Genomic DNA, 26,470 nt, shown 5'->3' on the forward strand with positions numbered 1-26,470 from the left:
TCTTTCCCTGGTTTACCAGTACCTCTGTCTTCAGTAAACAATGTTGCATTGATCCATCTAACTCTACTTTGAGGTCAATCAATAATATTTTACATTCACAATTAGCCAACGATATCAATTGCCAAGAGGAAAAGGCAATTTCCAACACCATGGGGCCTAGTTGATGAAAGAGTTCAAAGCATAATATATCAGTATCAAGGTGAGTGACTATTATTTACACCACAAATTATCATTAACATGCCCAAAATTCGTTCAGCTTTGAAGCTAGTTGATGCAATGAGAAGATATGATGAATTAAGTTGAAGATCATACACACAAGAATAACACTGTTATGGCCATTATCAGACCTATTCATTGTCTCATCTCCCTTTATACCATCTTCCATTACCTGTCAAGTTGTGATCCTGCAGAGATTATGCAAATGGATGGGATTAACAGTTGTAGCATAAAGTAGGTGTCAACCAAACTGGACAAGAGTAGTAACTGGGGTAATCTGCACCAAAGTAAAATGGTTCAACAATCCTGCTAGCCATGTTATACACCCCAGAATCACGATCCACGAAATGCTCATCATATCTCCACCAATGTTCAACTTTACTACCAATGAAATAGATGCTATTCCCTCTGATGTTGATCAAGTTGGCTGCAGAAACAGACATGGATATGTTATCACCAAGAAAGATTGCTCGATCTCCCAAATCCATTAATTGTGTCCATTCTCTTGCGCCGAAATCAAATTTAAACACGTCAAACTGTACTGGATCACCTGTATGATTTAAATTACCAACATAGACGTTTTGGTAAATCATCAAAAGTTCTCCGAACGATTCCACCAAAAATATTTGGTCCCTGGCCCATTCATGTGGGGGTGCTGCAATGTGCTCAATCACGGGGAGATGCGAATTGATGTCAACAACAAGAAGGGTACCAGTGGCAGAAATGGCAAAGATTTGATCGTTGAGGCAAGCAACATCCATGATCCTATACTGAAATGATTCTTCAACGGTTATCCATGAAGCATAGCCTGGTTTGGTAAAGGCCAGCTGCCTTAGAGGACCATAAATCGCCACAATCAGGAAATCCTCTTTGCTAGCAGTCGATTGGCTTGGTTTCCTCATCAGAATGGCCTTCTCTATCAACTGATACCAATCAACTGCTACGTTGAAGAGGAACTGGAATGTACTTGCTGCAGGCAGTCTTATTTGGTCTCTGGTAAAAGCATTCAAAAGATGGATTTCGAGGTCACTGCCTATAGTTACAAGCCACCCATCAGAGGATCCCCAGCACCTCCGACCACAAGCTTCAGGCAGCTCCAATTCGTATACCTTATCTCTGTACAAGCTAAAGAAACTCCTCATGTTACTGTTTTTATTATCAGAGAGCATTAGCCAAGGCACTTGAGGACCTGGAGTCCATTTTTTGGTCACGTAAAATGATCTCCAAGAACTACAAACAGCAGAAAATGCTAGAAAATCTTCAACAGCATCTAATCGAATTGCAATCATTTGAATGATATCATATGGAAGCTGGGACCAGTCAGCCATTTGTGATCTCTGATTGAAACATGAGAGAATAATGAAGTTTTGGACTATGATATGTATATGTAACAGCAAACCTTTAGATCATTGCATAAAATATGGGCACCTTAAAAACAAACTATAGTGGAAACATCAATAAGACAAGCACGAATCAACATCCTTGGATTATCTATCCGGAAAAATGAGATTTTTGTGAAAAGGACACGAATTCAAGCCCATTACAGATACAGACATCTTACTACTCAATCAACTGAACTGTTCATGCTGTTTTTACTCCTTAACCAATTAATTATTAAAAAAAAAACAAGAATTTGCAGATAGTATTGGCCAATTGTAGAGGATCCACAAAGTTCAAGGCAACTGTAGCACTTGAAGGAGCAACCATCTATATAAGTTTGCTAAGGCATTGGGGAGACAACCCTCGTAACTTCACATAATTTGTACTTAATTAGCAAATTCACTGAATATGACACCAAGGACAAGTAGAAGCGACAGCTTAAGAGCTTCAACCACTACATTGAATTATCTTCTGTGTTTTCAATAATTTAATCCCCCCAAAATGGGATACAACTTTGACTTCCTACAATAATCCAGGCAGCAAAGTTACAAAGTGTCTTTCTTTAACTTATTCTTGAAGAGGAGGGCCAGAAATCTAGCAGTAGTTGGTGATGAAGATGGTAAGAATTGAATTCTCATCCCTCATCAACGAGGAAAATAAACTCATCATCAAATAGAAAACAGAATTCATTAACGGAAACAGAACTCTGGTAGCTAGGGTTATTATCATATATCTTTACAATCTTTAATCAAGTTATGATGCAAACCACTTACTAAAAAAAACCCTTCCTTAAACAAAGCACAAGGATTGCAAATCTTGATATCAAACCAAGAACTGAAATGCCTTCTACTAGATATATGATCTGCTACTTCAACAGGCTTTCTTGCAAGCATTTCAATCATATTCTAGTATGACATATCTTATTACCTGAAACTAAACTGGTAGCTGCTGAGGATAGATGAAAGGAGAACAAGACTGAAGTGTTCCCTGCTGCGACTCCAATGGTCTGTATTGACCTCAAAGTTGAGGTGATTTTCCAGTTCTATATCACTCAAATTCCAACTTCAAGAAGTTGACAGCACCAGGAAAGTCGAAGGTGTAGGAAAGATTGATCTCCACGGCAGTTGAAAGTCGGTGCACTTTGAAAAGTCTTCCCACGAGTAAGGACTAGCATTTATTTTTAGTAGACCTTGGAATTTCAAAAAGGATAGCATGCCGACGTAGCAATTCCCTCCTTCATTTTCATTTTCTTTTATATTACCATAAGCTTGTACGATATTAATGTGACACTTCCTGTGTTTTTTGTACTAAAGCTTGTCAACCTGATACCAAAATTCTGGTACAGTCCGCTGGACCAAACCGAATACTCATCCTCTGCCTCTAATTATATCATCAAAAATATTTATTCCTTCTCATTTGGTTACACATAAATATTGAAAAATTGTGGCATTGCAACATCCAAATTTACTAACTGGATGGTAACAAAAGTCAAAGAACGAAAGAAACACATTCAAAGTTCTTGTAAACAAATAGAGCTGCTAGAGAGCAGCTCTTTAGTAATTGGATGAAATGCCCACTTGAACTTGGTCAACATGGGCTCGAGTCTAGCTCGAGCATGCTTTGCTGAGATAACGAGCCAAACTCGAGCACATTAGTGTGTGTGTGTGTTTTTAACTAGAGTTTAAGTTCGAACTTGTCTCATGTTAAGACTTGAGTTCGATCAATTGTGTGGCTGTCAAGCTTGAGCTCAATCTTAGCCTTCGTAGATCTCAAGTTTTGATTTTAATTCTCAATCAAGTTCGAGTTCGAGTTCAAGCAAAACTTTTTCTCACTAGTTCCAGCTTGAGCAGAGCACTAATTCGTGCTCTACTTGCCTCATTTACACCCCTAATGGTTAAAGCAACAATAGTTTAGTTAGTAACATTAAATCATTTTGGTTCACTAAGTCACCCCTATGTAGTAATCAATGCCTTATTTTTCACCTCAAGAGAGAAACATTAGGAATTTTGAAACAATCCAGGTCATGTATTTATTTGTTTTTTCTTCTCTCTTTTGTATGGAGCAATATCACTTATCCAATTTGCATGAAGACTGACAGTTAAAAGGTTAATACAAACTGTATTCAATTTGATTCATGCAAAAATAAAAATGTACTGATATTAAGATTCTTGCATAGAAACATATGTACTATCACTCCTAGATTTGAAAAAAAAAAACCAAAAGAAAACGATTTCTTCACGTCACATGCTACTTACAAATTGATATAAGAGATAGAGAAAGCTTGTAATAATGTCAACTTGATGAAAAGAGGAAGACAATGGCACACCCCTTGAGAACTAGGCTCTTCTATTTTGGACAGACATTGAAGTAAATAACAAAACAAAGCCTAGTTTTGATTTTGCTATCTTTTTCCCTTTTTGTCTTTTTGATTTTGTTTTTGCTGCAGATGGGAGGCCGGAGAGCAGAGGAACTTGGTGCTGAAAAATAATTTGCGTGGATACCTTGTGGTTTTATGCCATATCACCCAATTTACATGCAAATAAGCTCTGTAAATCCTGTTGCAGGTTAATGTAAAAAACGAAACATATACAGCACCACCACCATCCAGTAGCGGCAGCTGGTGGGCTGTTGCTGGCAGTATATTCAGCAGGTGCATTCACAGCAACAGCGCCTCCGTGGACAGCACTGCAACCACCACCATCACCACAACTACCCGAGTCCTCAGCTCCAACTCCTCCCCTTGAAGCTGGAAGAGCAACTGCTAAGGCAAGCATGAGGCAAATAATAGCAACCCCTAGACAAACTTTCATGGAGGACTTCATCTCATACATATCAGTTTTGCACTTTTATTCTAGCCCAAGAGAGTCTTGTAAATAACTGAGCTCCAACTTTCAATGCATTTATGCATCTTTTTATAACATAATCACTGTTTAAGTAGACAACCCAAGGTGTGATCAGAATACTAAAATATGAACATTTCCTGGCGGTCAAGAGAATCCGGTTTTTGTACGTAAAATTGAGCATGAAAATCGAAGCTTGAGAACAAAAAGAAGCTTAGCTACTAGTTTTTTGGATTAGTTACATATATGTCATATACAATCAGCTAGGACAAACATTAAAGACTTGATCTTGTGGTCTTCTCATTAAATTTTGACAACAAAATTTCATTCCACTTGCAATTAAATTTCCCATGGGATTTGACAATAGTGCGTATTGATGATCGGGAATAAACTAAGGGAAGTTCTCTAGTTGGCAAACGATTGGCAAACGTGAAGGAAAATCCTCTAGGATCACAGTCAAATGTCGAAGTAAAACCTTTAATTTGAAAGAAGAAAAAAAAAATCCAAGAAGAACCAAAGGGTCAACGGGTACCATAATATTGTATCCAGGCAATGTGGAAAAAGTTGTCCTTTGAAGGTTAAATTGATATTACAAATATTCCCAGCTAGTATTCTGTACTAAGCCAAATTTGGATCTAAATCCAGAAACTAGATCAGACTTGGGTTCAAATCTGTGGAGACTTATGACTAGTGGAACTGCATTGTGCCTGAGAGGCATAGCCGATTCTGACACCATGCTAGCACAAGGATTCAGGGCTGGAACAGTTGCTCTGGAAGGTGTAATACCATTTGCACACGGTGTAACATCATCTGTATAAGGTGTAACAATAAAATAACGAGTAACACTAGAACAACATTTTTGTGGATCCCACACGATGTGAAAATTAAGTTACAAGAAGTGATCTGAGCCGCACAAATTTTTTTGACCTAATCATGGCCGTGAACCTTCCGGAACGGTTGTAACCGTTCCAGCCCCTCCTCCCTAGCACAATGCTATGGGCTCACACTACCTGCAGCATAAAACATTCAATTGCAGTGCTCTTACAACTGGCTAGACCAAAACGCAGTCAGGACTCAGGAGGCTTTTAGGATACTGCAGTCTCCTACCTAACTGATGGTTTGGCATTTAACTTGAGATTAAACTCAATTTCAAGCTGATCTTGGTACTTCGACTCATTTGCGCCCCCCATAATATAATCGTTGGTACGTTTATGCCCCAACTAGGAAAGAGTTAAAGACACCCTAAACCAAAAGCCAAAAATTTTCCTTGGACTCGCTTTAATGACATGCTGCAATCTTGCAAATTGCAGACAGATTTAATACCAACCTTTTTACCAATGAATCACGGAGACACAGCAACCAGATTCGAGTCAGCAGGAGCATACCGGCATACCCTATGGCGGAGTTACAAGCAAATACTGGGAAAAAAATTAGTTAAAAAAGAATTAGTAGATCTCAAGTTATCAATAGCGAAAAGGGAACATCTCCAAAACCTACAAGAACCAAGAAATCTTAGTCTTCAACCTACATTTGACTGGTAAGACTAATTTTGAATACGAAGAAGATGATGTGGTCAATTTATAACCGCATTGCTTGAAAGCAATTCTGCAACCAGAAAATTGACCTTAATCGAGCAAGTCTGAAACTGCCGTCTTTTTAAAGGGATCCACCTGAGCCAATTGAGCTGCCAACGCTCTGTTGGGGAATATATTGTCGGCCTTCATCCTCTCATGGAAACCATATACAGGTGTCTTGGCATTAATATAGGCCTGAACAAGCGATTGATACTGTCGAATACGGGATACATACCCCACTTTTCTCATCTTGTGGAACAGCTTCTCAGTATTGTGTACATCACCTCTCTTCGAATACTGATCCATAATGGCCATAAAAGAACTAAACAGTGGTCTCATCCGGTTCTGTTCTGCAGCCTTCTGTAGTATGGAGTCAGCCTTTTCCACTTCACCAGCATCAACATAAAGCTTAACAAGCGCATCCCAAGTCAGTGGCCCTATATAGCAGTTACTATCAGCCATCCGCTTCACAAGATCCTTCCCTTTGTCCAGCAATTTCTGATTTGCATAGACTTTCAGTAGAGCCGAATAGTGCTTCCCAGACAGCTTACTCCATTTTTTCGCCATAGATTCAAAGACTGCTTCTGCTTCTTCGACCTTCTTTAGCTTTCCCCAAGCTTCAATAGCTGCTAGGCATTCCAGAAGCCGCGGTCTAGATTCACAAACTTTCCATATTCTGTGAACTTCATCAGCTTTTCCAAGGTCTGCATATAGATGAAGGAAAGAGTGGCAGGCCCAACGGTTTTCTTTTATATCTACTCCCTCCATCTCCTGCAACAGACTCTCAGCTTTCTCCTTTAGCCCGCCAGAGATGTAGTGCCTAGCTAATAAGGCTTTTGTTGCAAAATCAGGTTCTATGTCGTCATCCTTCATTGTCTCCACAATTTTTTCCATCCCAGTAATGTCATATGATTGACCTTTAGCGTCTATCAAAATTTTATATGTGAAGAGGGAAGGCTTTACATTATCCTTCTCCATCAACAACAGAACATCAGCAATTTTCTTCTTATCACACCTCTTATACAAAAGCAGCAACTGGTTACAAGCAAAGCTAGTAATTGGGAACCCCAGATCCTTCATCTTATTGAAAACATCCTCAGCCTTTTTCAGATTTGCTACAGCCACACAATTAGCTAATAGAGTACGATAAAGAATTTCACCTCTGAAGGATTTTGGGATGTTCTGAATGTAATTTTCTGCCTTCTCAATACCACGCACTTTGGCAATCAAATCAAGACGAGAAGCATATTCTCTCTCACCAAACTCGTGACCACCTTTCAACTCCAACCACTCTGAGAGCTGTCCCAAGAAAATAAGTAAATAAGAGCATAAGTAACTCTAGAAACACAGAGAAGCATGATACAGATCAGATGAAATTATGTGTGCGTCAATCAGATGCTAAAATATCTGTTCAGAATGTTTGTAAATCTTTCAGAACGATACACTTGAAGTAGATATAAGAAGCGATCCCCAGAAAATGTTGTTGTCCTCAACACATGGGAAAGTAGATAAGGAGCATTTGGTTACAAGAAATTTTTTCTGATACTTCCCAGTTTAGCGCATAGCACCGAGCAGAGTCTGACACAGACTGTTTAAACTGGTCCACACCACTCAAATAATAGTATTAAATCTCAGAAGAGTATCCTTTCCCTCCATTGTTGCATATCTAACCTCAAGCATCACTTCAAACCAGTCTAATATCGGTGGCATGTCCCATACATGACATGATGTATGCTACACCTTAACCATACAGCCAATTAAAAATATAATTTAACCAAGAAAACGTCTATTGTTAATATAATTCATACTGCTATGTAACCTCAACAGTGCAGAATCAGAACATGTGCCAGATTTTGGGAGATTTTTATTTCAGGATAAGCCAGAATACCACAATTCCCCTTGTTTCCAGAGTTTGGCTCATAGAGCATTTACAAGGATAAAATGGGCAGAAGCACTATCTAAGTATGCCACTCTTTACAATAAAAATGTAACATACTAGCAATTTCTAAACTGTTCAAACCAGGATCATAGCAAAGGGACTCAATGACTACATGATCAACAACTATTATGCAGAGCTGAGGACACCATCCCTACTGCTCTTGAGAGGTGAAGAGTGACAGAGAGAGAGAGACAGAGAGACAACTTGATCTTTGATTGTTAATCAGAAACAGATTACTACTATGATCTCAAAGGATGAAAAAACTTTGAGGTATTTGAATGCTAATAACTAATACCTAGCATATCCATGTTTTGAATGTCCATAACCATGCCAAAGTTGGCCAAAATTTCCTAGTTGACTGCACTCTATGTTACCTGTATTCAGCTATGAGTGTCGGCACTGTTACATGTCTAAGAGTTGGATGTGTTATTTTCTAAAATCAGGGGTATATGGGACAAGGGAACAAGTGCCAGGATATGGGTAGTGGGATGTTTTCATAATATACATATACATATAGTATGCAAGAAGTTATGCCCTGTAGTATTTTTAAAATGAAAAGATAATTTCTTAAATTTAATACGCAATACTTATCCATGATATTTTATTAGCAAAGCAGTTGGTCTAATTGTGTTATGTTATGTTTAGCATTTATTGTCTGGTAAGGCGAAGACTTAGAAAGCTTTGACCTGTTAAAAAGCTTGACCTTAGGGAGTTTTTAACTGACCAAGACCACTAAATTTTCACATAACTGCCAAGCAAGCATAAGAATAAAAAATTTGTCTGGTTTTGAGACCAATATTGCTTTTGATGCTTTAAATGTCACTAACAGTTTATATTGGTAGATTAGACCCACCAACCATTGTCCTGGTTCTCATGACTATCCTATCATTTGCTATTCTGTCATTGCTGTGTAATCATCTTCTGCACCCAAAGTAGTTAGAATTTTAACTTTCCTCAATCTTTCGCTATGCAAAAGCCAATTTCATCTTTCTACCTTTAGTTCTTCTTGGGAACACCTTTAATGCAGAGAGTGGGTTATTGCAGCCACCTATTCACCAATGATAAGCAAGCCATCAACCTCTACCAAGTCAGACCCAACACTTTCCAAGGTCAACGCACCCATTCAAATCTGACTGGAACCGATCCAGATTCCAGACCCATACCCCATGTCAACCATTGTCATACTGTTTCTACTTGGACTACACATAATGAAAACAGACAACTAGAAAACCATAAAGAGGGTACCAATAAATCATCACAAACATCTAATTTCTGCTGTGTTCTTGGATAAACACCGGCTATTAAGTTCTTGAAGCCAAAAACATGTTAAAAAACTAGCTAACAACTTACTTTCTCCCAAAGACTCAGACTGCAAAGAGAAAACTTCCCGCCTCCACATAGAAAGGCATAAGATCTCCATAGATAAAGAACTTCCTTTAAAGGTTGATCAAGAACAAGGCAACCTCTTTATAGGGATATACTTTAATATATCGAGTATCAGGGGAAGATACTAATAAGAGGGATACAAGTGTACAACATGGATACCATAAGGCCTTAAACAAAATAGTCTGGTTTGTTACTTAAAGTAACATACTGTGCTCGTTTGGTTAGAAATAAATTCATTATATCTCTTTCCAAGCTGATGCAATTTAAAATGTCTTCATTTGCTTATTTATGTCTGCTTTTAGTTTAATTTATGCTTTATACAAGCTGTTTTTATGAGTTCTACACATACAGATGCCTACAGAACCATTGTGTGCAAATTCTTAGACAATTTTTCCAAGATGATATCTTTTAGGCAGCTCTCCAAAAGCTAAAACCAGCTCAAAACATGCTTACACGACCAACAGTAAAATAGAGAAACAGAAAACCAGTAACCTAGTCTATAGCTATGACTATAAAAAACAAAGCAATGTTCTAAATATTATGGCCAAATCTGCACACCGTATACAGCAGGTATAAGATCAAATTACCTGCAAAGCCCTCCCAAACATCCGTCGCCTGCGCAGATTGAGCATGGTATATGCTATTTCAGGGCGGGTCACTTCATTTCCTTCTTCAAGCCATTTGTCTACAACCTTATGAACAGATAAACCTGGAGCAGCCAAAATGACCTTGAACAATTCTGATGAAGCAGTTTTCTGCAGAGTTTTCTTGCCTTTGTCGTCCTCAGCATCTGATAATTCCAGCTCATCTTGAGGTTTGTGCACCCCAATGTCATCATCATCCTCTTCAGAGAGTTCTGGTTCAGAGATTAAATCATCCTCATTTCTGTGGGTTGCATCACTTTCATTAGTGATATTAGAGGTAGTTGAAGTTTCAAGTTCAGAAAACCCATCCTCCAAATCATCATCATCATCTTCTCCACTGCTCTTTGTGCCAGCCTGAGAAGCAAAACTGCGGGTACCCAGAAGTAATTTTGGAGAATCACATGTTGTGTTGAAGAATCGTGTCAGAGACAAATGCTTATTGGATATCAGTTGATGAGGTCCAGTATATCCTGAATTGCAGTTCTCCACTGTGCACCTTGCTGTTTCTAATTCATTGCAAATTTGGGAAGTCCCAACCCTAAAACTTTGTTTCCTAGATACAAAATAATAAACTTAATCAGTAAAGGACTATGTAGTCAATATTGTCTAGACAAGTAATCCAGCAATTTTTCCTTAACATTAATTAACATTCAAGCACTGAAAGAGGCAAAAACTAAACAAAAATAAAAATAACCACTTACTGTAACTGTGTCTGGAGTAACCCTATTTAAGCCTTGCTATAAGTTAAAAAGACCCTGACCAGAAGCAGCATGGCTCCCATTTTAGGAGTAACTCTATTTGGACCTTGCTATAAGTTAAAAAAAACCCTGACCAGAAGCAGCAAAGGAATCATGGCTCCCATGTTAGGACCACTAAATCCCAAGACGACTAGATCAGTTTTTTAACATGTAGAAAGATGCAGGTGATGTAGAAATGATGGAACACTAAACTAATTCAAGGAGGCAAAACAATTACCAAAGGAAAAATTTTTATACCAAGCCCAAGCTCCAAATCTACTCAACTAGGCAGACCAAGTTGCCTCTAAATTTGTACTTCTCCAATAAACCAAATGGCATTAGAAGACATCACCTTTGCATTTTTCTTAAGGCATTATCTCTTTTTAGGTGGGAATTCCAAACTAATGATGCACCCACAATTCTGGGGAGATTACACCTTAAATGAACATCTCTAGTGGGATTGATCGAACCTGTATCCTTCATTAGACAATTCACTATCCCTGGTTTCTCTGATTAAACTAGAAGTCAGCTAAGGAAGCACGTAAATCACTCAACAAGTATCATCATTTTATCACTAAGAAAAACTCTTATTCCACAAATGCATATACAAAATAAATACCACATTAAAAATACCAGAGAAATTATTCAGAACTCATGCAAGGAGATATGCAAGTACTGAAATATGTGCTTGGCCACAGCAGGGGCAAAGAAACTAAAATTAAACTACATTAGCATCTTACAACCTTCCAAACTAATATCAGCTTCTTTTGAATCTAAACTTTCCCAGTAAATTTAGTATTTCAACTAAACAAAGATACACTAAACTTCATACTGGTCGAAATATTAGCAGCTGAATGTTTAAAAATCTAAGCCCACAGTTAGGCACATAAAATGAAAATCTCATAATCTGCTGCTAAAATGCGTAATCAGTCATTTGACTAACTGGTTTCACAACCTCAAATCACCAGAGGACACCTTTTAACCTCTAGGCCATCGAGAGAGAGGAGAAAATAACTGCTGAAGTTCCCAAGCACCTCCCAATAAAGCTAAAAGTCATCAGATTCAGCCCTTTCCCTTTACAACTTCAGAAGTTTCCTTCTCTCGTAAGCGCATAAGTTCACTTAATGAACTATTCATGAGTTCGAAAAATAGCTGATAAAATAATTAATGGTGTTAAGAAGATACGAAATTGACTTCCCCGATTCCAAAGAGCTGAAAGCTAATATCTAGCTAAGAAATTGCAGATACCTAAATCAATCTTTCTAGATCAAGAAACTGCATTCTTTACATATCCATACAGTACTTTGTTCTTCATAGAAATAGAGAAAGAAGGTAGGGTGGGGGTTGGGGCGAGGGAGGTGTTCTGAAATCCCGTCTCCAAGTATCACTATTTCCACAAAAAGCTGATTCCAAAATTTCCCTTCTAAATTTTTCCTTTTTCTAACCAAAAAAAAACCTTAAAATTACAAATTAAATTGCATAATCAACTAAATACTCCAATCAAAGCCCCATACATTAAAACCCACATCGCAAAAACACTCCATAAACAAACAAACAAAAAAGAAAGAAACTAATATGCTAAAAATAAAGGGCATTTCTTAAGCCCTTTAAAACCCACACATAAAAAGAACAAAAGAAAGTTGATAATAGAAGTAAAAAAGCACATAGAGGAAGAGAAGGAGGGAAGCCTACCGGAAAGGATTAAAGGCTCGACGAAGAGGCAACATCATCACAATTGATTTTTGCCTTTGGCTTTGATTTGAGAGGGCTTGCCGAGTAGAAATGAGGAGAGTAGATAGAACGTGTGTTGAAAAGCGGAAGAAGAAGAGAAGAGAGGGAGACGGAGAGAGTGAGAGTGGTCAAATGCTTAAACCCTAACAAAAGCCCTATCAGCTTTGGTTTGGTGATGGTTTAGATATTTTTGGGAAAATGGAGGGTAGAATGGAGAAGTTTTAGTAATGGTGATGCATTTTTATTTTTTTGGCAATATTGATGAGGTAAATAACCAATTTCATCACTAAACCTTTTTCTAGAGTTAATTTAGTCCTTAACTTTTATTTATGGCCAATTTAATATATGAACTTAATTTTCAGGTCCAATTAAGACCTTCTGCTGCGCCACCATCTAAAATCAATTTAGCTCCTAATTTAACAATTAAAGAAGAGCATTTTGGAAACTTTGGATTATCTCCCCTCTCCACTACCAACCTCCGTCACCAACCACCCACCTCTTTCTTGTTCTCCTATTCTTCTCCTTTCATCCCTCTCTCCCCACCCAATTTCCCTACCTTTGAATTTACATTGTAATTGAGAAAGTAGGAGAGATAATTTGCAAATGCTGTAAAAAAAAAAAAAGGTGCTGTAATTCTTTTGCTTCCTCGAATAAGTGGGAATGGGACTAGGGACTAGGGAGTAAGGGAGATTCAATTGCCATTCTCGTCTTTTTTTTTTTCTACTCGGGGGTATCCAGATTTCGGGTATGTTAGATCCGACTAATCCCCCTGAGACTCGAGAGGAGAAACCTCATCCCCTCAAACCGGTAACCACTGGGACTCGATCCCTGGTGGGGGAGAATGGACAACGAAACCTTAGGAAGCTTCCCATGACCAACCGAGCTGTCCAGGAGGAGCAATTGCCATTCTCGTCGTTTCCTACTCTTATTCATTCTTTTCCGATGCGATGCTATCAATTTCCCTCAAGAGTTGATGTTCATGGTGCTCCAATGTTGTTTCCTCAAACTGGTGGTTTTTCAACTTTTTATCAATGCGCCTATTGTGACGTATACTAATTTCAAATGTACAGTGACTGTTCCTCTCTAGCCGTGGTGGAAATTCCACTTAGCCTCAATATACAGTTTCCATATATTTCCAATGTAAAGGAAAAAATTAGCAAATGGTAATAGACTTGCAACCCTGTAGCAGGGACCCCAATGAGACCCCAATGAAAGAACTCCCTACTTTTCCTTTCTTTTTTTTTTTAATTCCCTCTAGTGGTTTGAGCACATTTACTAGTGTTTGGATACCAAAATTATCTCACATAATATTTCGCTTGCATCACAAACACATTTCCCAACCTATCTTTTTATATTCCCAACTACTTTTTATCTCACATACATCACATCACAAAAAGTGCTACAGTAATTATTCCAAATAATATTTTAAATAATACCCTATCCAAACCTGATAGACAACTACATTGTTTAATAGGAGTCATAAAACAGTTTCCCCAACGCTAGTCACTCGTTAGCCAGGGAATTCTGAGACCTACCGTAACCCATTCTGCTATGAAGCTGTTGTAAAGTAAAAGCATAGTTTCGGTCCGAGAGAAATACTACTGTTATGCACCATGAGCATCAATTCTTAGCAGCGGACCATGGAGAGATGTTAGGTGAAAGTTGATCTTAGGAGTATAAATCGGAATCGAAATCGGTGATTCGGAACTTTGAAATAGGAATTTTTGGGAATTTTGGTATCAAAATTTTTGATCGATTTTGATTTCGAATTCACCAACTTCGAATTCAAATTCGTTCCGAATTCAATTCGAAATTCGGTAAATTCTGATTTCACTGAATTCATGAATATAAAAATTGTTATTATATAAATGTTATATTATATATAAAAAAAATATTATATATAATATATATATATGAAACCAAAATTGAAATCGAAATAGGAATTCCGAATCACCGAATTCAAGAATATAAAAATTATTATTATAATATAAATGTTATATTATATATATAAATATTATATATATATATGAAAAACGGATTTAAAATTGAAATAGGAATTCCGATTTCCGATTTCGATTTCAATTTCAAATTGTGAATTTGAAATCGGAATTTCCAATTTGAAAAATCTCATTATCGAATTCGACCCAATTTCATCTAATTCGAAAATTGGATAGTCTGATTTCCATTCCAATTTACCGAATTCGGTTGATAAATCGAAATTTTTTGATTTTGCACACTCCTACTTGATCTCCATAAACATCACATCTTTGGTGGGTTAATAGGAAAGAGGGTGACTGAGGAAAGTATTCGACAGAAAGAGAAAGGGAAGGAAGGGAAGGCAGTGGTGGCCGTGGCAAGGAGGGAGAAGGTAGAGGACGGGTTAAGAAATTAATTAAAAATACCTTTAAAAAGTTTTAAATTAAATAATACTCCAAATGCTAATGATTGTTTTAATTTACTTAGTTTGATTACAATTCACACCTGAAGTTCCCGAAACACCCTTATTTAACTGTTAACTTAGAAATCCAATTGCTTTTAGATGGTGGTGCCGCCACAAAGTAACTTAATTGAATTCAAAAATTAAATTAAGGAGCAAATTGGTCAAAAATAAAAAGTTATGGACTAAATCGACTCTAGAAAAAGTTTAGGGACGAAATTGGCCATTTTCCCATATTGGTGCCACAATTGCTCTTTTTATTTTTTGATTTTTCCTTTTTTAAATAGTCCTGACAAATTTGGGCAATAATTGCTAAAATCTACTATTAGTGAAAAAGAATTAAATTTCGGGATAATTAGGGATGTTTCTCAAACTAGTATCACTTACCGTCCCTAAATTTTCAAAAAAAAAAAATCACTAACATTCTCAACTTTTAACTTTTTGTAATTTTATCAATTCATTTCAAAATATAAGTAAGCTTTAAAGAGTCATCTTGGAAAAGAGAAGATAAATTTCATTTCAAAATTGACCTTTTCTTTTGGCCTGTTAATGAGCATGGCGAACCCATTTTAATCCCTAACTTGTAAGAACTTGGCAAATGTGGTTCTTTAATGGAAAGCACAATTTGAGATGGCAAATACAGGCGTATGCTCATGCAGTCCCCCATATAGGTCGTAGAACCAATATGCATAGGGCTAAAATGGAGTATGTGCATTTTGAAACCTCCAAATACCCGATAAATTTCATTTTACTTTTTTTTAATAAACCTTTCTCACTTTACTTATAAAAAAGTCTATACTTCTCTTTATTGCTCATGCAATAATTTTTCAAGGGATAATTGCATAAACCTCCCCTGAGGTTTCTGACACTTGCACTGACCTCCCCTGTGATTTAAAAAATTGCACTGACCTCCCCTGAACTTACTAATCCTTTGCAAATTTAGTCCAAACGATTAAATATTGTTTTAGGGAGTGAAATTAGAATTTTGTACAAGATTTGCCATTTGTGCTACATGTCTAATGAATAACAAAGTACTACAAATCAATTAACAATTAATAAACTTTAAGGGGTATAGTTTATGGGCAAATACGCATTATACATTTAAAATACCGGCCCTTTATGGGTATTTTACTTTCAAACATTTAATTTATGATAAATATATCAATGTTTGTAAATAAAATTTCAAAAGTGTTACAGTAATAAATATTTAAAAAAAAAAGAAATGACCCATAAAGTATTAATTCTTTATGGCTTTCATCCATTAGATTAGTAAAGTATTGGCTCTTTATGGGCATTTTATTCTGAATCATTTAATTTATGTTAAATACATTAATATTTATAACTAAGATCGAAAAAGTGTTACATTAATATTTTTACGGAAGGGAAACTGGTAGATTTGTATTTACTCTCAAATATTTAATTTTTGTTAAAAACAAAACCTACCAGTTTCTCTTTTGTAAAAATATTAATGTAACACTTTTTCAATTTTAGTTACAAACATTTATATATTTAATATAAATTAAATGATTTAGAATAAAATGCCCATAAAAGCCCAATACTTTACTCATCTAATGGATGAAAGACATAAAGAATTAATACTTTATGGGTCATTTCTTTTTTTTAAAAATAGTTAATTTATATTAAATAGATAACCTACCGATTTCCTTTTTGTAAGAATATTACTGTAACACTTTTTGAATTTTACTTACAAACATTGATATATTTATCATAAATTAAATGTTTGAAAGTAAAATACCCATAAAGAGCCGGTACTTTAAATAGGTAATGCGTATTTGCCCATAAACTACACCCCTTAAAGTTTATTAATTGTTAATTGATTTGTAGTACTTTGTCATTAATTGGACATGTAGCACAAAGGGCAAATCTGGTACAAAATTTTAATTTCACTCCCTAAAACAATATTTTAATCGTTTGGACTGAATTTACAAAGGATTAGTAAGTTCAGGGGAGACCAGTGTAATTTTTCAAACCACAGGGGAGGTCAGTGCAAGTGTCAGAAACCTCAGGGGAGGTTTCTGCAATTATCCCATTTATCAAAATAAATATTTTTTTGTCAAATTCCATTTTAGTCTTATCCTTGAATTATTGGACCCAAAAATTAATAAATATTTTAATTTGATCAACCAATATAAGGAAAATCCAAATGGGTGCGTCCAATCACTAATTCAGAAAAAAAAATTTACCCTTCTTTTTAGTATAAAACCAACTAGACTTATTTCTTTTTTTTTTAATTTTAGTCTTAATGTATTCTACTTTGTAGTACAACAGGGACAAGGTAGTATCTTCAAAAAAATTATCCACATTAGCAACAATGAAAAGGAGAAAAAGGGAAGAAGAAGAAAGGTAAAAGAAATTCATCACACTAAAAGCTGAAGCGTCATAGAGAGTCAACGTACGATGTTCACTTTTACGATGAAATGCATGTGAGATCATAACAGGGTGGCATCTGTAATGTAATAATGAGGAACGAAGGCGGGAAAACCCACTGTTACAACACGAAATCAAAGGACAGGATTCGTGATGAAATGCTTATTCTGCATTAGGGACTTCTACAATCAACCGCCCTAATTATATTATGCAATCTAGGTTCCAATACGATAAATTAGAAAGTAGCACAACAATATGCAAAGAAAGTAGAACAAATATTGGTACTCCTCAAAAATTGTATCCAAAAAATTAAGGGATAATATCAGAAACCTCCCTTGATGTTTCTCTTAATATCACTTGACACCCCTGAGGTTTTAAAAATATCACTTACCTCCCTTACTTTTGTTATTTGTATAACAAAATTTTTAAAATCCCTAAGCTACCCTTTCACTTGCTAAATAAAAATATTCTTAAACCACTTTGTTCACTTCAAGAAAACTATCATCTCAAAAATAATTTCTTATAGTATTAGTATTACCACATCATAATGCTATAACTCATAAAAATATAAATTTGAAAAATAAAAAAGATATTTGAAAAGAAATACACTTGCATCAATTTAACTTTATATACTCAAAATCGATTTATTATGAATTTGTATTTTTTTTCAACATCTTATTAACTCGTGCTCAAATCATTAAACTATACCAATCATTATAAAAAAAATTAACTCAAAATAAGCAAATAAATAATACCCTACTTTATCATAATCACAAAAAGTAAAAGATAAATAAAATTCAACTTATTATAATTTACAAATAAAGTATTGCATAGTCATCCAAAAAATGAGTAAGAGAGAATGAGGGAGAAAAGGGAAAAATAAGAAAGTGACATTCGTTTCTTTTTTTAAGCTCTATTTATTTGATATGTTGTGAATTATGTGTCAAGTAAGGATTAATACAGTCTTTTTACAATTACTAGGGGGTGGTAAGTGATATTTCTACAACCTAAGGAGTGCCAAGCGATATTAAGAAAAACCTTAAGGGACGTTTCATATATTATCCCAAAAATTAATCTTATCCTAGAATGGCAACGAGGGGGCAAGGGACCCTCTCTGCTCCCCCTCAAACCCCATTGCCTAAACATCCCCCGCCTCTCGTTGCCCGTTTCCCTGCTATATTCGTGGGGAGGGGGGGAATGTTTATAATGAATAAAAAATATATAATTAGTATAAAAATTTAATTAGTTATTTAGTATAAATGTATAATTAGTAAAAGGTATATAATTAATAAAAAAGTGTATAATAGAATAAATGTACAATTAGTAAAAAATGTAATTATTAATTTAGTATAAATATATTAGTATAACTAATCAATAATTTATATTAATATAAATACATAATTAGTAGTATAACTAATAATATTAGTTGTATCCTATCATTTATGAAATAATAATAGCATTATTATTTATATTACATATACATAATTTAATATTTATAAGTTGGGATAACTTTAGATATCTCTCCTGAGATTTCTCATAATATCACTCAACTTTTCTAAAATTTTTAAAATCTCACTACCTCCCTTATCAAATTGATAAGACTAAATATTCTTATCAAAGATTACAAATTGATAACATTACCCTTGCTCTCAATAGCTATTTAACCAAAAAGCTAAAACAAAATAAAAATTTTAAACCACAAAATGTATTAGCAAAAGCAAATTGTTATTTAATCATGGTCTATATTTCTCTATATCAAGGTTATGGCGAGACAACAAAAGATGTGGATAAATTAAATCTAGCGAAAGTCAACCACTTTGAGACAATTTTGATGAGTAATTAATGCCATGAAAATTTTTGTGGACATATATGAGGAAGTCAAAAAAATTTTTGGAAAATATGTTTTAATACATGATGTACTTTAAGTTGTACTGAAAACTAAAATAATCTCTTCATATGTGTGGTTTGTAATATAAATCTTACTTATAGAAAAAAATTATAAATGAGTCAAAATTTAAAAAATAATCAAAAAATAATCCAATGACCAAATATATATTTAGGAATATCCTTTTTTTAAAACATCATGCTTTATGGTAGATAATAGTTGTTGTATATCTATAAAATTACTTGTTATTGCATTTATAACAGCTCAAATTTTCATATTTTTACGTTTTAACCTTATTTATTTTTTATTGTTGTTGTAAGCTTCATAAGTAGGATAACATAAGGTTAGTATTGGAAGAAAAGCTTTATCTTTCTTGCATTTCTTCAAGGGGGCTAAAATATTATAAGAAATGTCAATTCAAGGGCGATAGATGAGATTTTAAAAACCAAAAGGGTGCTGAGTGATATTATGCAAAATATTAGGAGAGGTTTCTGAAATTATCCCTTATAAATTTTAGTGGAAGGTGAAAGTTACCCCACCCCACCCTACGCCATGAACCGCACGCAGGTACCTGTCCCAATTGTCATCCCTAATTTCATCCACTTAATCTCAAATCAAACTCATCCATACCATTAATTGCACCCACCAAATTCGTGATTTTAGGAGCCTCAATCCTGTTTATTCCGAACAAAAATTAGTTGCAATAAGGTGACAGTTCCACAGCAGGCAAACAAAAGCAACCCCTACTAGCCAAAACACAGATTCTAATCTAAGGTGCCATATGCAATATTCATTCCTTCCCAATGAGATCGAATTTTTTTGTGTTTGTTCAGTCTAGCTATCTGCGGTGTTCTGGTTAAGAAATGGTACTCAATTTTTATTGGAGATTAAATATTTAAGGTTAATTAAAATTTTTGTTCTAATTTATGTTCAGTTGCACTTTGCCTCCTTTAACTAAAAGAATGGATGTTTACTCCCTTTGAAAGGCTCTCTCACCATAAATAAAAATAAAGTAATGATGCCAACTTGTTTTAGGCAAATATGCCATTCATTGAGTTTTTATAAAAATATAATATTTTCTTATTTATGTACAATTAGTTTAGATGATCTTTTTATTGGTAATCCCCGTGCAAGGGGAAGAAATGCCACCCTAGATATTTTATTGATTAATTTTTAATTTTTTATGGAGGCAGGTATGCCCAATCTCCTATAAGTGGAAAGCAAGTAAAAAAGAAGTACTACCTTTACATATTTGAAATGAAATTAATCAAAAAACCTAAGCTAAGATGTTACAATAGAGCATCTAAAAGATGGGAACCCGAGTCTATCGTTTACATGATCTTTTTAGAGTTATTTGCCTAAATAACTCCCTTCACAAAAAATATTTCTAAAATGATTCAATTTCATACCTTATTCCCGTAACAACTAAGGATGGCAAAATGATAGGGTCCCCCGCCCCCGCCCCTCCCCGCTTCCCCCGCGGAGGCACCCGCGGGGTTAATAAAAATTTATTATAGTTAAATTTTAATAAATAATTAAGTACTAAAATATCAACACATCGCCAAGTTATTATTCATTGTAATTTCACAATTGAAACTCATAAAAACGATCAAACAAAAGTTATTTGAATACAATCCAACATGATGAAATAAATACAACTAAAGTAGTTAAGTTTTCATTTTTGGTACAAATACAATCACTAATTCATTATTGTATTTGTGCTTTTTTTTTGAGAAAAAAGTGTTATTGTATTAAGTGTAATTTAGAATTTAGTATAAATGTATTAGTAAATTTAGTATAACTAATTAATAAATTGTATTAGTAGACATATATAATTATTAGTATAATTGATAATATCAATTATATTGCATATACTAATATACATTATATAATACATATAACTAATAATATCATTATCATAAGTTTATAACTAATTAAATTAAATATTATATATATAATTATATACATATATATATATATTTTTTTGGTGGGTAGCGGGGCAGGGGATGGGGTGGGGGTATACTTCCCCGCTCCCCCGCAAAACAGGGGGAAAAATTCCCCCCGTCCCCGCCACAAAAGCCCCTCGCGGGGCAGGTGCCCGCGCATTGCCATCCTTAGTAACAACCTTTTCTGTTATCCATCCGACCAAATTCAAATGGAAATGAGAAAAAGGATAAAACCTTTCAATAGCCATTAATATAGCCCAAAAATCTCCTACATGACTATAATACTCTATTTTGAATCTATCTTTTCCTTTTTGACTATAATACTCTCTCTGCCTTTACTTGTCACTGTACTGTCCAAAAAAGTCTTGAATACTTAACATAAATCTAACAATATTTCCAAACATGAGAGCAAAAGTTTTGAATAATTAACATAAACCTAACGATATTTCCAAAGATGAGAGCAAAATCTAAATTTTGACTGTTCATCTCCGTTCCAGTTGCAGTAATTTTCTCTTTGTAATGCTTTCTTTCTTATTAAAAAAAAACAAAAATAAAGAAAAACTCACCACAAATCCAGGGAAATTGGAATTATAACAACACGAAAGCAAAGTCTAAAATTTTGATTGTTCATCTCCATTCCGGTTGCTGTAATTTTCTCTTTTTGATGCTCTCTTTCCTATTAAAAAAAGAAAAGGAAAAAGCTCACTACAAATCTAGCAAAATTGAAATTATTAGTATGTTTGTACAAAACTCTCCATCACTTATTCATTCAATTCTTTCCGAAGTTTTAGTTTTGATTTTGTCATACTGCATTGAATGGGAACTCTTTGTGCATGTGGCTATACGGGGGGAATAGCATGTAGGGCTATGGAAAGGTGTCTCCATCACTCTGTTCATTCAATTAATTCTTTCCGAAGTTTTAGCCTTGATTTTGTCATACTACATTGAATGGGAACTCTTTGTGCATATGGCTATACGGGGGGAATAGCATGTAGGGCTGAGGAAAGGAGTCTTATGCTTTTATTTTGGATGGATACTCATAAGTCTGAAGCCTCCTATATTAATAATGGTGGAAATGAGAATTTGATTGAGTTTGAAGAATTTGATTTAGAAAGCATGGAGGAGGTTGGTCCCTATTAGGGGATAATGTCAGAAGATGAGATTAGTAATAAAATTTGGAGTTGAATCATTGTGTGAATAATTTTTGAAAAAATGGTTATTTTGGCAAAAAACTCATTTTTTTAATTTATTCTAATATCCGACAAAAAAGAATATCTTTTAAATCATGCATTTTTCCTTATTTAATATATTTAATATATTTCTTTATTGAAACAAAATTTATACAAGAAAACAGAAGCTTGAACGCACTGATCCTTTTCATTCTTTTTTTATTTGTCAATAACCAAATAAATTTGCAGAAAAAGTTAAAAAAAAGGGTATTTAAACAAAGAAATCTACAATAAGCTGGCAAGATGTAATGAATTTTATTTAAAATATGTAATTGTAACATGTCTAAGGTTGTGCCTTACTATATTCAAAGTAATAAAGAAGTAAAAAGCTAAAAATCATTATAGAAACAAGTAGAAAACATTTTGCATATAACAGAGTAGGTGCATGTTGTGTTACTATTAATTGTGAAAGAGTCTATCTAAGGGTGCTATGGGTACTCGTTAAAATGTACTTAAGATGTTCGAATTTTAAAAAAGTAAAATTAATTAAGAAAAATATATAAATATAAGAAAGGGTAATAATTTTTAGTATGTGTGTGTATATATGTATATCTAATCTAACTATATAAAAGTGGGAGTTGGGTGAATGAACAGTAAAAGTGTCACCGTCGGTTATGTCGGGTATTGGTTGAAATGTTGAGGGTATTGCGGTCCATTTGCGTCGGCTCTTGCCTTTCCGGTTGTTTGTGCCTTGGTGGTCATTCATTTTTCGGTTGTGCCATTTCTTATTCCTCTTTTACTCAGCGCATGGTTTCTTTGTAATTTTTTTGTTCTTTGTTCCTCTTTTATTTGTGTCTTTCTTGCAACTTCTGATCCACAGACCTGGCCCACGTACATATTTATGAGTATTACTTTAGGTTTGAGTATCTCTTATTTTTCTGTTATGCCATTCCTTGTTTCCTTAGTTCAGCATGTATCATGTATGCTTTAGTTGCTTGGTTCCTTTCTAATTTTATTGGTTTTTGACCCTCATTTTTATTTACTTACTGTTATCCTAAGTTCAGCATGTATGCTCTTTTTTTTTTATTTTTTTATTTTTTATACTAGCAGCATGTATGCTTTAGTTGCTTGGTTCCTTTCTACTTTTATCCTATGTGGACCAGATGAATGGGCCGGTTTTTTTACCATGCTTCTGCCAACCTCTGCTGTTGTTTATTGGAAAGTTCCCCTTTTTACTCTGCCCTTTTTTTTTTGTTTCCCACGAATTTTTCTTTTATATTTTCTATAATTTAGTGGTTTCTTTTATATTCTTAGAATTCATCTTTCTCATTTTTAAAAAAAAAAAACTCTTTCTTATTATCGATATTTTAATTTTTTTCAATTAATTTCGTAATTCCAATGGTTCTTCGAATGTTTGGTTTATGAACCACATGCACATAAATATAAAGTATATAAAAGGGTGAATGCTTTGCATGGATAGGCAAATAATTACTTTAATTGATTGCTGTAAAAGTAATTCCAATGATGGTTACAAAATATACCATGCAATGTAAATTCTACATGGAACAATGAGTTTCAATTTATATAGGCATTTATATGTATTCATAAAGAAAATAAAAAAAATATATCCATAAAAAAAATCCAAAGAAGTTGTGCTAGCTAAAGCAAAGAAAATATTGTTTCTACCAAATTTAGATCTCTTCTTAGCATTTGTTCTGGGTATGCCTTGAGCTTTTAACTTTATATTTTATTACACAATTATAATCATGAGTATTTTAATTATATTGTAACAATACTATCTTTTTGCCTCTTTTATACAATTATATCCACCAGTTCATCTTCATTCAGGTACAATTACTATTTAAAACAAATAAAAGCTAATATATCCATCTTACTTTATAACTAACTATTATTTTATTTGTCCTGTTGGGTTTGGATTTTATCCCACCAATATTCCAAGCCCAATATCTCCATTACAGTTTTTCCAATCAATGCATTCTTGATGCAGTATAATGAACCAGACGATGATACATTGGTATCCATTTTATAAAATTTCCCTGATTTACATCAATTTTTCTCCGAAACACATTTAACACATATTTAGATCTTAATTGCAGGTCATACCACCAAAAATTATAGATTACTTGGAACCACACATAAGAAGGAAAGCAATTTTCAAAGTTGGAAACAAAATATGGTTTCTAAAACTAGATGAAAATCCTCAAAACTCTGGATGGAAAAAATTCATTGATGATTGCAATTTGCAGCCAAACTCACTAATACACTTTTTCCACATTGGAGTGATGACATTTAGAGTTCAAATTTTCAACCCAAATCACTACACTAGCTTCTATGAATGGAATATCATCCCTATTGAAAAGCACATATGCAAAAGCAACATGATAACATAATTAATAATAAAATATATCCACAGAATTCAACAATACAACTTCCTATTTATTTATTTAACAATTGCAGGCATTTTCTGCAAGATAAAGTTTCCTCATAAAGTTTGCATTTTATGTAGTCATCAAGCCCATGGACATGGAAATTTTAGTGAGCCAAATTTTTTAAACAGATATTAACCCAAAGACATACAAAAAAATTGCACATAAATTTATTTTAGCCATTTATGTTATTATGCACAAATTCCATCCAGAAGATACAACAAATATATTGCCAAACAAAAACAATATAATCATCTTCTATTACCAACACAAATGTTGGGACATCAAAGTTGAAGATAAATTTTTAACCTATGAATGAAAAAAAATGCAATAATACCATATTATTCGACCATGCTATACTCTCATAATTACCCACTTAGGCATGAACGAGTATCGAATGCACATATTCGATAATGAACTTGTTAAAGTTGTTCCAATATGAAATAACTATAAAGTTATGCCTTTCAACATTTAATACTACTCCCATATTCTCCAATTTCATAACTATACAATATATATACACTATCTTTTTACTTCAACATTAAATCACATTCTATGTGATAACCTACCAACAATTCTTTCCAAGTACCCTCATTCAATCAAAACAAACTACCTCGCAATTATTTTGCAGATTGCAAAATATTTTTCTGCATCAATTCATACACCACATTGCACAAAAAAAAAATTAAATAACATCAGCACACAAATACATTATTAACACGGGTCACGAATGCTCACCCTCTGGACTAGTCTAACTATATAAAAGTGGGTGTTGCTTGAATGAACAGTAAAAAAGTGTCTCGGTTGGTTATTTGGCCATTGGTCAATTTGTTTGCCCTATTATGGTCCATTTGCTCGGTGTCATGGATTTGGAGATATTGCTTTAGCCTTAGTTTTTCCTATTTTCTGCCTATGCCATTCATTTTTGCCTTGATCCAAGATCTATGTTACAAGTTGTTTTGCTGCTTCGTAATTTACTTCTTCTTTGGCCCTATTTTTGATTGTTCTCTTTTGTGGACCACAGACATCAGTTTTTGTTTCTCAGCTTCTTTCAATTGAAAAATGAAAGATGAATAAAAGATGCTCCTTCTGTTGGAAGCTTCACTGTTTGACTCTGACTTACTTTTATAATTGCAATGCTATATATCATGCGTACCTTTTTTGCCTCGTATTGTATTATGGTATTGCCTATTTTATGGTACTTTTTTGCCCCTTTCTTTTCCCTTTTACGAATTGTTTATGCTTCCCTTCCCCTGGCCAATCGGTAATTTTGTTACCCGCTATTGTGCTACATTTTCCGTGGAGCGTGGAGCAGGTAAAATTTTCTGTCTTTTTGTTTGCCACTTACAGTGCCGCCTTTGCCCCTGCATTAAATGCTCAATTTTACCTTTTTATTTATTTACTCTTTTACTGAATAACAAATTGCTGTCTCTCTGCTGTTTTAGGTCCCTTAGTATTTTTTTTCTTTATACTGCTTTTCGTAGTACTTTGTTTCTTGTTTTTATTGTTTTCTTTTGTTTCCAAAAACTTCTTTCAAGAGTGAGTTGCATTTCTTTTGCTTATTCTCAAGAAGTCTATGTTGTATATTATGCTTATTTTATTTGTTGATATTTCCCTTCTTTTGCTCGCTTGTTTGTTCTGGAAATTTTTCTTAGACCTAGCATCAATGATCCGTTCTTTAGGTCCTCTATATGCATGCTCATAATTTTTCTTTTATATTTTCTATAATTTACTAGTTTCTTTTATATTAT

The 26,470-nt window shown here is 34.2% G+C and overlaps 2 protein-coding genes across 3 annotated transcripts; both read right to left on the minus strand.

Annotated features, from left to right (window-relative positions):
• Nucleotides 1–160: 160 nt before the first annotated feature.
• LOC113739995 (probable F-box protein At4g22060) lies at nt 161–2,804 on the minus strand. Its single transcript, XM_027267451.2, has 2 exons — nt 2,524–2,804; nt 161–1,553 (listed from the first exon to the last, which is right to left on the minus strand). The coding sequence occupies exon 2, from the start codon at nt 1,542–1,544 to the stop codon at nt 432–434; it is 1,113 nt and encodes a 370-aa protein (XP_027123252.1). The 5' UTR covers nt 1,545–1,553; nt 2,524–2,804; the 3' UTR covers nt 161–431.
• A 2,134-nt stretch (nt 2,805–4,938) lies between these two features.
• Nucleotides 4,939–12,592, minus strand: LOC113739993 (pentatricopeptide repeat-containing protein At1g80270, mitochondrial-like). 2 transcript variants are annotated; one of them, XR_003460358.2, is made up of 4 exons: nt 12,409–12,592; nt 9,923–10,532; nt 5,965–7,309; nt 4,939–5,854 (listed from the first exon to the last, which is right to left on the minus strand). XR_003460358.2 is itself a non-coding variant. In XM_027267449.2 (3 exons), exons 1-3 carry the CDS (start codon nt 12,444–12,446, stop codon nt 6,062–6,064), a joined length of 1,896 nt encoding a protein of 631 aa, XP_027123250.1. In that variant the 5' UTR covers nt 12,447–12,592; the 3' UTR covers nt 5,853–6,061. The 2 variants fall into 2 exon arrangements, 1 of the variants encoding a protein (XP_027123250.1); XM_027267449.2 differs by having other exon boundaries at nt 5,853–7,309.
• Nucleotides 12,593–26,470: the final 13,878 nt, after the last annotated feature.

Source organism: Coffea arabica, chromosome 6e (genome assembly GCF_036785885.1).
Source record: "Coffea arabica cultivar ET-39 chromosome 6e, Coffea Arabica ET-39 HiFi, whole genome shotgun sequence".
In the NCBI taxonomy this organism is placed as follows: Eukaryota; Viridiplantae; Streptophyta; class Magnoliopsida; order Gentianales; family Rubiaceae; genus Coffea; species Coffea arabica.